The sequence below is a fragment of the Balaenoptera musculus genome, chromosome 18 (genome assembly GCF_009873245.2).
Source record: "Balaenoptera musculus isolate JJ_BM4_2016_0621 chromosome 18, mBalMus1.pri.v3, whole genome shotgun sequence".
NCBI classification, from domain to species: domain Eukaryota; kingdom Metazoa; phylum Chordata; class Mammalia; order Artiodactyla; family Balaenopteridae; genus Balaenoptera; species Balaenoptera musculus.
In genome coordinates this window covers 75,950,014-75,963,050 of record NC_045802.1, presented here as the reverse complement: position 1 = coordinate 75,963,050, position 13,037 = coordinate 75,950,014, and the positions used below count along the sequence as shown (strand labels likewise).

The 13,037-nt window shown below is 37.0% G+C and overlaps 1 protein-coding gene across 1 annotated transcript in view; it reads right to left on the bottom strand.

Annotated features, from left to right (window-relative positions):
- Positions 1-13,037, bottom strand: part of MYO16 (myosin XVI) — a 543,552-nt gene that overhangs the window by 353,521 nt on the left and 176,994 nt on the right. Inside the window, exon 4 of the mRNA XM_036831092.1 lies at positions 9,840-9,983. Within this exon, the coding sequence (XP_036686987.1) occupies positions 9,840-9,983 (144 nt within the window). The remainder of the gene's footprint in view (positions 1-9,839; positions 9,984-13,037) is intronic.

Below are 13,037 nucleotides of genomic sequence, written 5' to 3'. Positions count from 1 at the left end.
CGATTTTAGTGATGGGAAAGTTTAGGTAGCAATAGGTTTAAAAAAACACGACTTAAGAACAACAACAAAAAAAAAAGGTGGACTGATAAACAGAAAGTAGAATGGTGGTTACCAGCAGCTGGAGGGCGGGGAAGATGGGAGATGCTGCTGAAAGGGTACCAACTTTGACTCATAAGATGGGTAAGTTCTAGGGATCTAATGTACAGCGTGGTGACTACAGTTCATAATATTGTATTATACACCTGCATTTTGCTAAGAGAGTAGATCTTAAGCATTCTCACTACAAAAAAAAATTAATATTAACTCTGTGAGGTGATGGAGGTGTTAATTTACCTGATTGCTGTAATCATTTAACAAAATATATCAAATCATCATGTTGTAAAATATATACAGTTTTATTTATCAATTACACCTCAATAAAGCTGAAAAAAAGAAAAAAAAAAACCCTCTTAATGTTCAATGGTCACTAACAGGGCTTAGGAGCCCGAGTAGCTTCCTTCAAATTCTTACTCCGATTAGCCCCAAAAATACAACCTTGGGTAAAAAATTGGACGTTTGCCCCATCTCCTTTCTTGACAAACTTGCCTTTAGACCTAGTGAGATACATTAAGTAGGATAAACCATGAAATGTGTCCACTGACCTCATCACAAAGATGTCAAAGTATTCTCGGCAAAGGGCCATTTTGAGGGGCCTGAGTGAAGAGAGACCAGACTGTCTGGATGGGGTGACAGGGGCCATAAATTGGGGTCAGAAAAAGCATACTGTCCTTCAGAGAAGTTTGACTATGAACATGAGAGGACAACAGGGTGACAATCCGAGGACAGAAGTTTGATCAGGCTTTTTTCTTCTTATTTTTTAACTAATGGAAATCACTAGAACATAACTATGAATTAATTTAAAGGAAAAGGATACAGGAATGACTACGAAAATGAAAGCTCAATAAATGATGAAGGAGAAATCTCTGGAGAAGGGGCAAGTAGCAGAATCTAAAGAGGATGTAGAAGGAGTTAGCTTATAAAGGAGAACAAACACCTCTTTAAGGATGGAAAAAAGCCAGTGAATATATATAGGGAAAAAATCAATAGTTTTTAGTAGGAAGTTGAAGGCATTCAAGCCCGAAGACCTCAATTTTCTCAGAGAAGTTGAAGGCAAGACCAACATCTGAAAAAAAGATTAAATACGGTGTGCATGTCATCATTTACATAAAAAGTTGAGTGATGCCCAGGTGTTCTGCCACTCTTCCTATTGGAAAATCAGACTTACCTTGAACTATTCAGTTTTAGCTCATTTTCTAGGGAGGCATATAACGTTCTGAAATAGCAGGGTACCCTGTGTTCTAATATTTAACAAATCAAAGTGATTGGAAGGGTAATTTAGAACTAAACAATATAAAAAATTTTATACTAGGATTTAACCCGGAAACAGTCTAAGCAATGAATGAGTGAAGTTTTGGAACAATTTAATTTTGATCTATCAACTTGGCCACCTGACACAAAGTGAGCAATATGTGGTTTTGAAACATCATTTGCTATTTCACTTATGGCAGAATTGCTAAGTTCCAGCAGTCAGTCGCCTGCAGCACCCATTAAAATGATCTAGTCCCACTCTGCCCATTAAACACAGAGCATGACACGCTCCATCCAACAGGCAGAGAAATTACTAACATCAGATGTTCAAACACAAAAGGCCAAGGATGAAGAAAACATTCACTGCAATTTCAAGTAATCATTCCTTTGTTACTGAAGTGAAACAATGATAGTATTAATATTACTGAGCCTCACTTAGTAAATGACTATTGATTTGCTAATATCTCCTCCTACACGTTCTGATTTCAGGGAGTGAAAATATCTTAAAAGATCTCCTGGTAATATGTAATAGTAATAATTCAGCAATTCACCATTCCCTGTCACCCCTTTAAAAAAATAAAACAATTAAATAACATTTTATCCTTCAGTTATTTATTAGTCATTTTTTGACATTATGTATAATAGATACCCTTTATAGTAAGGTTTATTAAATGGTTCTAAGACATGTGAAGTATCAAAGCATTTCCTCCCAAAATTTTCAATAAAAAAGAGAAAAACCTGAGATGATTAGTCAGGAACATAGGTAATCATTTTCCCCCAGAAGAAGCATCATTCAGTGTTTTAGTCAAATAAATTATTTTCCTTCTAAAATAATTAACACCAATATAAAAATTAATTTGTTTCTTATGGTTCAAAATGCAATGGGCTGTTAAAACAGGCAGATTTGTCACAGCTTTAGAACTGCTAACAGGACAGAGAAGCTTAGCAACTATGGCCACAATGGAAAAGTAAATGTGAAAATTCAGATCTAGCATGCCGCAGATAAATGTAACCCTGTAATCCAAAGTCATATCAGTTAATAAGTGAAAATTGAGCAATGCTATTAAGAAACCATTCTCTGTGAAATCACATGGTACAAAATAGCAAAGAAAAGTCTATTGTTCCTCTCTCCGCAGGCAAGTGATTGAGCAGATTTTGATATTTACAAGTATTGATTCAAGGCATAGATGCACTGATACAACATGCCAGAAATATATATGTATATATACACACACATATGTATATATTTCATATATTATGACCATGTTGAAATAAATAGGAAGTCAAAAGTTTAAAAAGACTGGTTTGAGATAACCACTTTTCAGCCTTTGTGATTTCCTCTTGGATAAAAGAAAAATTTCTTAAAGTCTGAGAAATAGCAAATTACTATAGAATTATTAAAAAAATACTCTAACAAATTTTGAGTTATAGAGCATTGGTGTTCAAATATGGCACTAGTTAGAAAATATTTTAAAAACTGGATAATGTAGAATGAAAAATTTAAAAACTTACATATGTGAGATACTCATATTCGATAAAATAAGGTAAGTGAAAATCTGTGGTCAAATTTTGTTTAATAGAATGTATATTATATAGAATTATATGAATATGTAATTCTACATTAAATATAAAAATAATAATGCAGTAAAATATTTTACTGGGAATGAAAACATTTAGATTTGAGATTTCATTCTACTACATAACCTCTCTGATATTAGATTTCTTTATGTAAAAATAGGGATAATATATTAAGTGCACTGCTTTTGTCATAGATGTGCTCCACATACTCAGTGAGCTATCTATAAAACTTCTAGGAAACTGCAAAACCCTGTTCAACTATGTGATGGAAATTGTGAAAATAATAATGGTACTAAAAAGTCTAAATTTTGAAAATATACTGTAGAAATCCATCATTTTTTGAGCCACCCCAATTCCTAAAATACACTGGGTTTAGATGGTTTCTATTTCACAATTAAAATCCTAAAAACGGTCAATTGTTTAACTTAGTAATAAATGCAGTCAATCCTCATTGCTCATGGATTTTATATTTGTGAACTTACCTACTTGCTAGAATTCATTTGTAATCCCAAATCAACACTGATGGTACTTTGCTGGTCATCCGCGCATATGCACAGAGTGGTGGAAAATTCTAGCCACCCAAGGTGCACATTCAAAGCTGAGGTCCCACGAGGCCAGCTCTCATAGTGTAAAAAATGGTCTTACTGCAGTCTACTCAGTGCCATTTTTCGCGTGTTTGAGCTTTTTCTTGGTGATTTCACTGTTTCAAGGGGCCCCCAACCGTAGTGCAGAAGTGCTGTCTAGTGTTTCCATGGGCAAGGAGGCTGTGATGAGCCTTAATAGAAAATATGTGCATTGCATAAGCTTTCTTCAGGCCCGAGTTATAGTGTTACTGCCGTGAGTTCAATGTTTATGAATCGACAACATATATTAAATTAGGTGTCTTTAAACAGAAACACACAAAAAATAAAGTTTGTGCTAAAAATACAGTTGTAAAAAAATAAAGCTGTACAGATCTGTTGATGAGCATGTTGTGAGCAGAGGCACGCAGGAACCTAACACTGTAAGTCCCCTAGGAGCCTGGTCTTGTATTCACTAAGTCAGTGTCTGTGATGATTTTATAGAACAGAACCACCACGAATAATGTATTACAGTGTATCATAATATTTCTTAACTTTCCTCCCATAGTCTAAGTACTCAAGTTAGAAAACTGTGTTTTAACGGGAAATGTATAATATTGCAATAGAAATAATGATCTTATTTGTCCACTTTGGGGACTTGTAGCTCCATATGAATTCTATCATAAGTAATACGGCAGCACATCAGAGTGGTCAGGGTTCAGGTTCTGAAGCTGGCCTTCATGGGATCAAATTTTGCCTCTACCACTATCAACTGGCTTTCAGCATGTAGATTAGCCTCACTAAGTTGCCTCACCTATAAAAAGTAAAAGTGGAAAAAGCTAGCACACACATATAGAATTCTGTGAGGACTAAGTGAATTAATAATTATAAAGCACGTCGAAAAACACTCATCATATAGGGAGGGCTGTATAAAAGTTAATTATTAATATCTGCTAGAGTTTTGTAGATCTGGCATAAGTACTGACAACATTCACAGTAGCTATGTCTACTCCAAAACATGAAACCATTTGTGATTCAATTAAAATAGCAACAATCTAATGCCGTTTAGTATATGATGGTGACGCACACACACATCTCCACTTAACAAAAACTCACAATAAACACTTACCTTGCAAATCAATGAAAATTACTACAGATAATGCTTTCCTGAAGAACTTGAAAAAAATGTGATTCAAATACATTTTTCATTCCTTTTTAAACATAACCCCATACCCCTCGCGCTATTCTAAACACCTTCTCCATTTCAGCAAACACAGATTCCAACCCTGCAGTTCTCAGGGCAACAAAGTGGAAGCCCTCCCTGACTCCTGCTCTTTCTCTCAAGCCCCAAATCCAATCCCACACCAAATACTGACAACTCGACCTTCCAGATACTCCCGCATGTCGGCCACTTCTCACCACCTGCACCGTGTCTGGCCCGGACAGTGGGACAGTTTCCCCTAAGAGTTCCCCCTACCCCCTTTGTGTATTTTCAACAGAGCAGCCAGAGTGGATCTTTTTAAATGGATGTCATATCACGTCACCTCTCCACTCAAAAGCCTCCACAGGCCCCCTCATCACCTGGGGTAAAAGTAAATTCTAACGTCCAAGCAACGGGCTTGATGAGCTCCTGTCGCCTCTCTGACTTCTCGTCCCGCCCTGCCCGTGTCCACTCCACGAGAGAGCTGCCTGGGTCTCCTTTGCTCTTCTTCTAACACAAGCCACTGCCCCATAGCTTGCCCTCACCCGTTGCCTCTGTCCAGCCCACGAGGCTCACAGCTCAAATGTCACCTCTCCATCAGGACATCCATTAAGACTCTCTACTCCTCTCTCCTTGCCCCTCCAACATTTTGCTTTAGTTGACACGTTGTATACTTCATCCACTTAGGTGTTTTTTCCTGTTTCTCCCCAGTAGAATGTAAGCTCCAAAGAGGCAGGGATTTGTGCTTCTTTTATTCACTGCTGACCCCCTCAGTGCAGAACAGAAGGCACTCAAATATGTAAGTGCACAGTGTCCCTTACTTATCCATTTGGAAAATGGAAAGAAGACTGGACATGCAGTGCTAAACAATGTACAATGGCATTTAGTTCTGGAAGTAAAATAAATCTTTCTTTTGAGGTTGTTATCAGGAACATATTTCTATAGTAATTACAATTTTTATGATGATGTATTTCACCCACATTTATTTGAAAGCAAATTATTTCTATGGATGGATGGTGGGCTGGTTATTACATGGTGGTAATGAGGCTACTCAGATTTGCTGAATCCATTAGTCAAGTTTCTCAGTGGTTACACATACATTACTTGCTTTGGTTTGTTTTTGTCATTGTTCTATAATGTAAAATAATGTAAAATGCCTTATTATTCACTGCGTAGCACCCAGAACATAGTAGTCACTCAATAAATATTTGCTGAATGAATGAATGAATGAACAAACAGTAACTTCCTTGATGGCAGGAATTATGTTAAAAATAGTTGGTGATCAATAAATATTACTTAATGATTAAAGATAGTCATCAGTAAATGAATAACAGCAACGGGCAGATATATAACTTTGCATATGAGATTGCGTTATTCTATGGTGTGAGAAATAGGGCATTGCAGACCATGAAAATGTTAATAACCTGACAATTATAGATTTAATTCTATGTTTATACATGAAGTAAATCCAGTTTCTAGCTCTCAATTCTGCCGGTAAAGAAAAGCAATATCATCTGACATTGAGATCATGTGTGCTGAAGCAAGCACTTCTAAATACAAGTGTGGAATGAGTAGGATGAAGAATTCTAGAATATGTAAGGAGATGAATGTGGCTATAAGACAGGTTTTTTTTAGATATAACATGAGTTAATAATGGCAATATTTAATTCAGGCTGACTTCCAAAAATTGGCCTGCCATTCTTCCAGTCATTTGTGTACGTATTCAGCAAGTATTGATATATATACATTGAGTCTCTATAACGTGCTGGCACTGTTTTAACAAATAGCCATGTACGCACCAGCTAGTTACTTCTGTGACTTGCTGGAAGCTAATAATTTAGTTAATGCCTAACTTAGAGCTCCCTAATGAACACCACTGATATAAGCTAGATAAAGAATTAATGAATATAAATCAAATTGTTCTAGGCAGAAGAGATATTTATTATAAAGGCAACTGGCCATTAATAAAATTGAGTTATTGCCAGGGGAACAAACAGGAGTTACAGAAACTGTGTCACACGAGAACAAAGGGAAAAGTAAATCGTATTTAAACAAGCACAACATACACGATAAGGTGAAAGAAAAAGAAGCTCAGGCAATATGCTGACGATCCTAGCAGCAACTGGGGGGAAATGCCAAAGAATAGGGGAATACAATAAAAGTACAAAAAAAGGAGTGTAGAGAACCCACCTCATCAAAATGGAGCTATCATTGAGTCTGACAATGACATGAGGGTGTCCCCATTCAGGACAATGATTTAGTACTTCTTCAAATTGTTGTTATTTTTCTAAGCATCTGTTTTGGGAAATGGGACTGGTGCCAGTGCTTATTGATTTTCCTTGGAAGACACTGTTTAACCTCAACAGGAACAAGGCACATGTATATTTCCTCAGTTATGCAAAGAGCCACACGGAAGACCTAAGTAATTTGCCACTGTATGTCTAACTTATTTCTATAATTATAGTGTACCTTATATATTGACACCCCAGGTACCAGTCCTCATGGGCTGCCCTAATCCCAGCTCTGGTTATAAACATGCTTCATTCCTGCCCTCTGGGTGGTCCAAGTTATTTGCTACTTCTAGCCTATCAGTGGTATTTCTGATACCCATGCTACTCCCAGCAACTGTCCCTATATGCTGAAGGCGAGTCATCTGCAAGTAGTTATAGCTTCTGCACCTTGAAATCACAACCCTGCCATGTACTGAGCCCTTCTCTTGGCTGTCCCTGTGATATTAAATTGTAAGAATCCTATGAGATGCCTAGACCAGGACTCAGGGCAGACTCCACAAAGAAGGTAGATCCTCTTACTCTGTTCCATCAGAAATAAGAAACAGATATTCTATAATGAAGGAAGGAAATCTTGGCTGGCAGTGAAATTAAGGGCTGACAAACTCTCTGAACTCAAGAAGGCGAAGTCTTCATCCAGCAGTGTACATTGAGGAAATGGAAGAAGGATTTTAAGAATTCAAGCTCAGTCACATGAATATTGGTTCCTGAGAATTGCATGAATGAAATGAAAATAGAAAGCCTAATTTGGCAAAGGTTTGGTGTAACTAATCATAATTACTTAGAGAAAATAAATGGAGACAGGCCTTGAAAAAGTGACTCTCAGCTAATATTCTGAATCTCTCAACTAATATTCAGGAAAAAAAAATTAAAACATAGGAAAACCACAAAAGCTATGAATCTAACTTTTCTATCTCATTCTCATATAATTATAGCCCAACTTCACCCAAGACATCCAGTGGTTGAACTATCCAAAAAAAAAGTTTCAAACAACTACTACAGACCAAGCCATTTCTTAAAAAATCTAGCCTGGTGTTCTATGAGTTCTGAGAATTCCAAAGAGTTCACAGTTGATGATTTCATAGTATCACTCAAAAGACCATATAGTTCCCTTCTGAGATATGTTTTAAATTTTCCTTTAATACTAAGCAAATACTAAGTAGATCTCACTGCCTTTGTGCTGACTTGTTAGTTTAATTCCTCTTAGGCTCAGTTTCTATAAAGTGAAAATTTGTTCTTATAAATGAGTTAAGCACTTTTTCACGTGTTTTCCTGTAGAGTACTATCTCCCCAAATGATTCTATTCCAAGCTAAATCGTCTTTATTTCCTTTATCTTTCCTTATTTATTTATTATAGCTGCCATCTTCCAGGATTTGAAAGGGACACATTTCCGGTGATATACACTTCTACTATAAAAACAAAAAAAGTTTACAAATTCTTGAGGGGCAAATTAGACTAAACTAGGCCAAATTAAACCTCTTACAAGATTAAGGAAATCTCCATTCATAGTCTTCATCCTAAACGGCTTCTGCTTAGGATTTTAAAAAGGGAGAAGAAAGCAGTGTAGTGGGATTGTGTTTTTTAAAAAAAGATATGTTCAAGTCCTAAGGCTACTATCTGTGAGTGATCTTCTATGGAAATAAGGTCTTTGCAGATCAAGGTAAGATAAGGTGGTATTGAGTTAAGGTGGACCCTGAACCCTATGACTGGTGCATATTTATAAAGAAAAGAGATGGGTATCTGGACACAGAGACACAGGGAAGAGGGTCACATGATGATGGAGGCAAAGACTGGAGTGATGCACCTGTAACCAAGGACCACCAAGGACTGCAAGGGACCCATAGGAGCTAGAAAGAAACAAGGGAGAATTCTTCCCTAGAGCTGACAGAGGGCATACAGCTTTGCCAACACCTTGATTTCAGATTCCTGGCCTCCAAAATGTGAGAGAATAAAGTTCTCTTGTATTTAGCTATCAAGTATGTGGTAATTTGTTAAGACAGGCAGCATGACCCTGGGGAGAAAGGACAGACTTTGGACAATGACCTTAAGTCCAGAGATATAGTTTGTTTTTTGACCTATGGCAAGTTGCTTAATATCTTTGAGCACCAATTTGCTTGTATGTGAAATTTTGAGGGCTCATGTGAAAAGCCAGGCACATAATAGAAAATCATTAAGGAATTATGCGATTTTTATTAATAAAGGGAAAAAAAGCAAATCATTCATTCTTACTCTTATATTCTAGTATGCTTTCTAAAAAATCCTGCATAATTTCTTAAAATCTTTGTTAGAGATAAACTAATCAGAAAGAATCCCAATTCTAAAATAATTATAGTATGTGTGAGGACCCATGTCAGGGTCTAAGTTATAACTCAAGACAATGACAACAAATAACTCCAGTGATTTTTATACTTAGAGCTTTCACTTTCATGTAAACAAAAGTTGTAGACACTTCTTTGCTAGATTTAAACAAGAGAAGAAGATTCAATATAAGCCACATGGCCTTACTATCATATACCTAGTTTGGCTAAAAATTAGGAGAATGAATTGAAAGACAAAACAACAATTATCAAACCATTTTAGTTAGCATTGACTTGCAAGGTATCAAGGCATATAATTTCCAAAAAAAAGGCAAGAGGAATAGAGCTTGGTGTGACATCTACACAATTTGTTTTATGAACTATGTGGTGACCCACAACCTTAGTCTCTAATTATCTTGTAATTCCAGGCAAATAAGTGATGACATATACACACATTTTTTTTCTCACCTGAAGTATTACATATTGTGAAGTATTATTGGTTAAATATGCAGACTTTTATATGCCATCAAATCTTCAAATGGTAATAAACTGAATTGCTTTACTTACTAATACAAGCAGTAGGACAACATCAGGGTTATCACATGCACAGGCAATGTGCATTGGTGTCCAAAAATCTTCGTCCTGGTGGTTGACATTGGCCCCTCTGTCAATCAGGATCTCTGCAATGAAGACATTATCATACCGGGCACACTGAAAAAAGAAAAAAAGAAATAAAAGAAAGTATACTATGATAACAAACTATGATAGGTTTATTTGGAATAAACCTAATCCAAATTTCCTTTCCATAGGTAGACAACTTCAATGCCAATTTTGGAACTTGGGAGGTGGAGCTAAACTGGGGAAGAATGTATTCATGTTCCCTAACTAACCTACAAGGAAAGAAGTATATGTAAGACTGAAAGGAAAATTGAATCCATGGACAGTGGAAAGAAAAATAGACTAGATATTATAGAAGACAAGATTAGTCATTTGAAGGCAGTAATATAAATTATACAAAATGAAACACAAAGAGAAAAATGACGAAATAAATGAACGGAGCCTCAGTGAGTTGTGGGTAAACTTCAAACTGATTGATAACCCCTCAGACTGACAGCACAGGAAATGGGTACTACAGAGATACATGTATGTTTTTGTTATTATTTAATTACCTTTATAATTAGTAATCAGAAAACAGCCCAATTTTTAAAAGTAGGCAAAAGATTTGAACTTTGTCAATATTTTATAATAACTATAAAGGGAGTATAACCTTTAAAAACTATGCATCACTATACTGCACACCTATAACTTATATAATATTGTACATCAACTATACTTCAACTTAAAAAAAGATACATGAGTTGTGGTTCACAATTATAACACAGTCATTGAAGAATCTCCATATCTTTCTTCATTCTCTGGTACTCTCAAGAACGTACAAAAAGGACAATGCAAAATCATGGTGCACATTCCATATGGAAGAAGATCTGAGGGGTGCCATTTTTGGGACACATGGAAGCACTTGGGGCAATGGCAAACACATGAACTTTGAAGGATTAGTTTCAGTTTTGAACTAAGATATTTGTGTATCTGATGTTCCCTGTCATGTGTAGCAATAACAAATGGTCCCTACCATCAGGGCCTGATTATGTGAACCATGACCCCATCCACACTCACTGCAGGTTTGGGTACAAAGACTGATAAGGTGAGGACCAGAGAATAAAAGCTAATACATCCATTTTAGAATTTGGGGCCTGGACCCAATTTCTTTTAGGAAATTCATATGCAAGTAATTCCTATTCTTCTCTCCTTTTCGTTTTGATAGCTCCCTGCATAATCAAACCGGATGTGACCTCGTCCTTCTGTGCCTGTCAAGATGTCCTCAACCTGCACGTCAGAAATCCACATTGATGATTCAAAGATACCTAAGGTTTAGCTTTCAGTCTTTTACCAAAACACAGTTAATTAGATACCGTGTTTAAAGTGATACCCGCCCTCTCAAGTGACGTAAGTTTTAGATTCACATTTCAGAGGATCATGAATAATAATTTGACAGCAATAAGTACCTTCTAATCACACTTGTCTGCAAAGATGATGATGGCTGAATATTCCTGGTACAATGTTCTTACAATATTATTGCTATATAGTAAACTTCATTCTCCCTAGAAAGAACTTTCATCAAGCTAGCAAATCTTCCTCCCAATTCAGGTAGTTTTTCACCATGTTTAGCAATTTCTGGGGACACTTTATGGAACCGTAAGAATGGCTGAGGCCCCGCTCTGTCACCCTCAACAGAACTCAGACAACATCAGTTATTTCCACCTGGAGACAAGTCCCCAGCTCCTCCTGTCACCATCATCTCCTTCTTGAAGTGCCAAGCAGGACTAGCTACATAATTTATGCAAAATGAAAATACAGGGCCCTTTATTCAAATATTCCTAAGAATTTAAAGATGGTGACAGCAGAGCATGAAAGCAAGTTGGGCCCTTCTAAGTACAAGGCACACGCCTTGAAGCCTGCCCTGAATTTTGAAGCCCCTTGACCAACCTGCCACCCAGGCGCCTCATGTCCACACACTCTTCCTTCCACTGGACCTCTGGAACAGTCCATTTCAAGTAAACGTTCCTCATCTGGAAATTTCCAGAGAACCTAAATGAAAGAAATCTATCTCTCTGGAAACACCATCTCTCCTGGAGCCTTCCCCTGTGCAGGTAAAGTTATTCTTTCCTAGGACCCTGAAGAAGCTGGGTTATTTTCTCAGCTTATCATTGATTCTTCTAGAATCACTGCATGTTCACCTTCATGTGCTTCTTTCTAAGATTCACTCTGTCCTTACATACAATGCTCTTCCCCCAGCCTGGTCCAAGCCTTCATCAAAGGCTTAGGAACCATGACCACGGTCTTTGCTCCACTTTTGAGCACCACCAAACAATGAGGCATCAAGTACCTTGGGTCACCCACCCTATACGAGAGCTTAAAATGTCTTCCTTCCAGTACTCAGGAATCTTCACCTGCATTGTACTCTAGTTGCCCATTCCTCATGACCAAGATTAGCTCCACGCTGAAATATTAAATTCTGAAGTCCCAATCTGTGACCAGAATATTCCATTCTGCCTCTTAGGGTACACTTAGAAAACAACATGGCCGATAGCTCCTTCCTCTGAGACGTTCATGGAATTAACCAGGGTTAGAAAGTGACCACTTACACTTTCAACACCAGCTCAGTAGTTCACAATTGCTCTCGCAATGCATCCTTTCACTCATTTTTAAGTTTGTAAACAAAGGTGATATTTCTCAACGTACAAAAACCCACTACAATGTGAATTACTGATTCAGCCCCAAAGACTCTGGAAACTATAGAAACCAAATCACAAACAAAGACAATTTTAAACTTCAAATGTGTTGTCTTTTCCCTCCACCTTATCATAAGGGGTATTTTATGTGTTTTAGTTCTGGTTGGCTAAGGAGCAGCATGTCCTGAACGACCCTGAAATCTACCCTCAGAAAATCAAAAATTCGATATACACTGTGTTCACACACCAAATCCTATGGTTCACAAATGTAAGTTATCTTTTGCCAGTTTTTTTTTTTTTAACTGGAGTCAGATCTACTGTAACATAAGTTTTCTCGATGATTATCTATTTTCAGTATCTATTTTCCCTCCTGTGTGTTGATTACAAAGCCATTGGGACAGAGGAGACCAGCAAAGAGGTATTAGGCCAACAACCAATTTGATGCAGATTCATTTATTGAGTGGATACCATATGC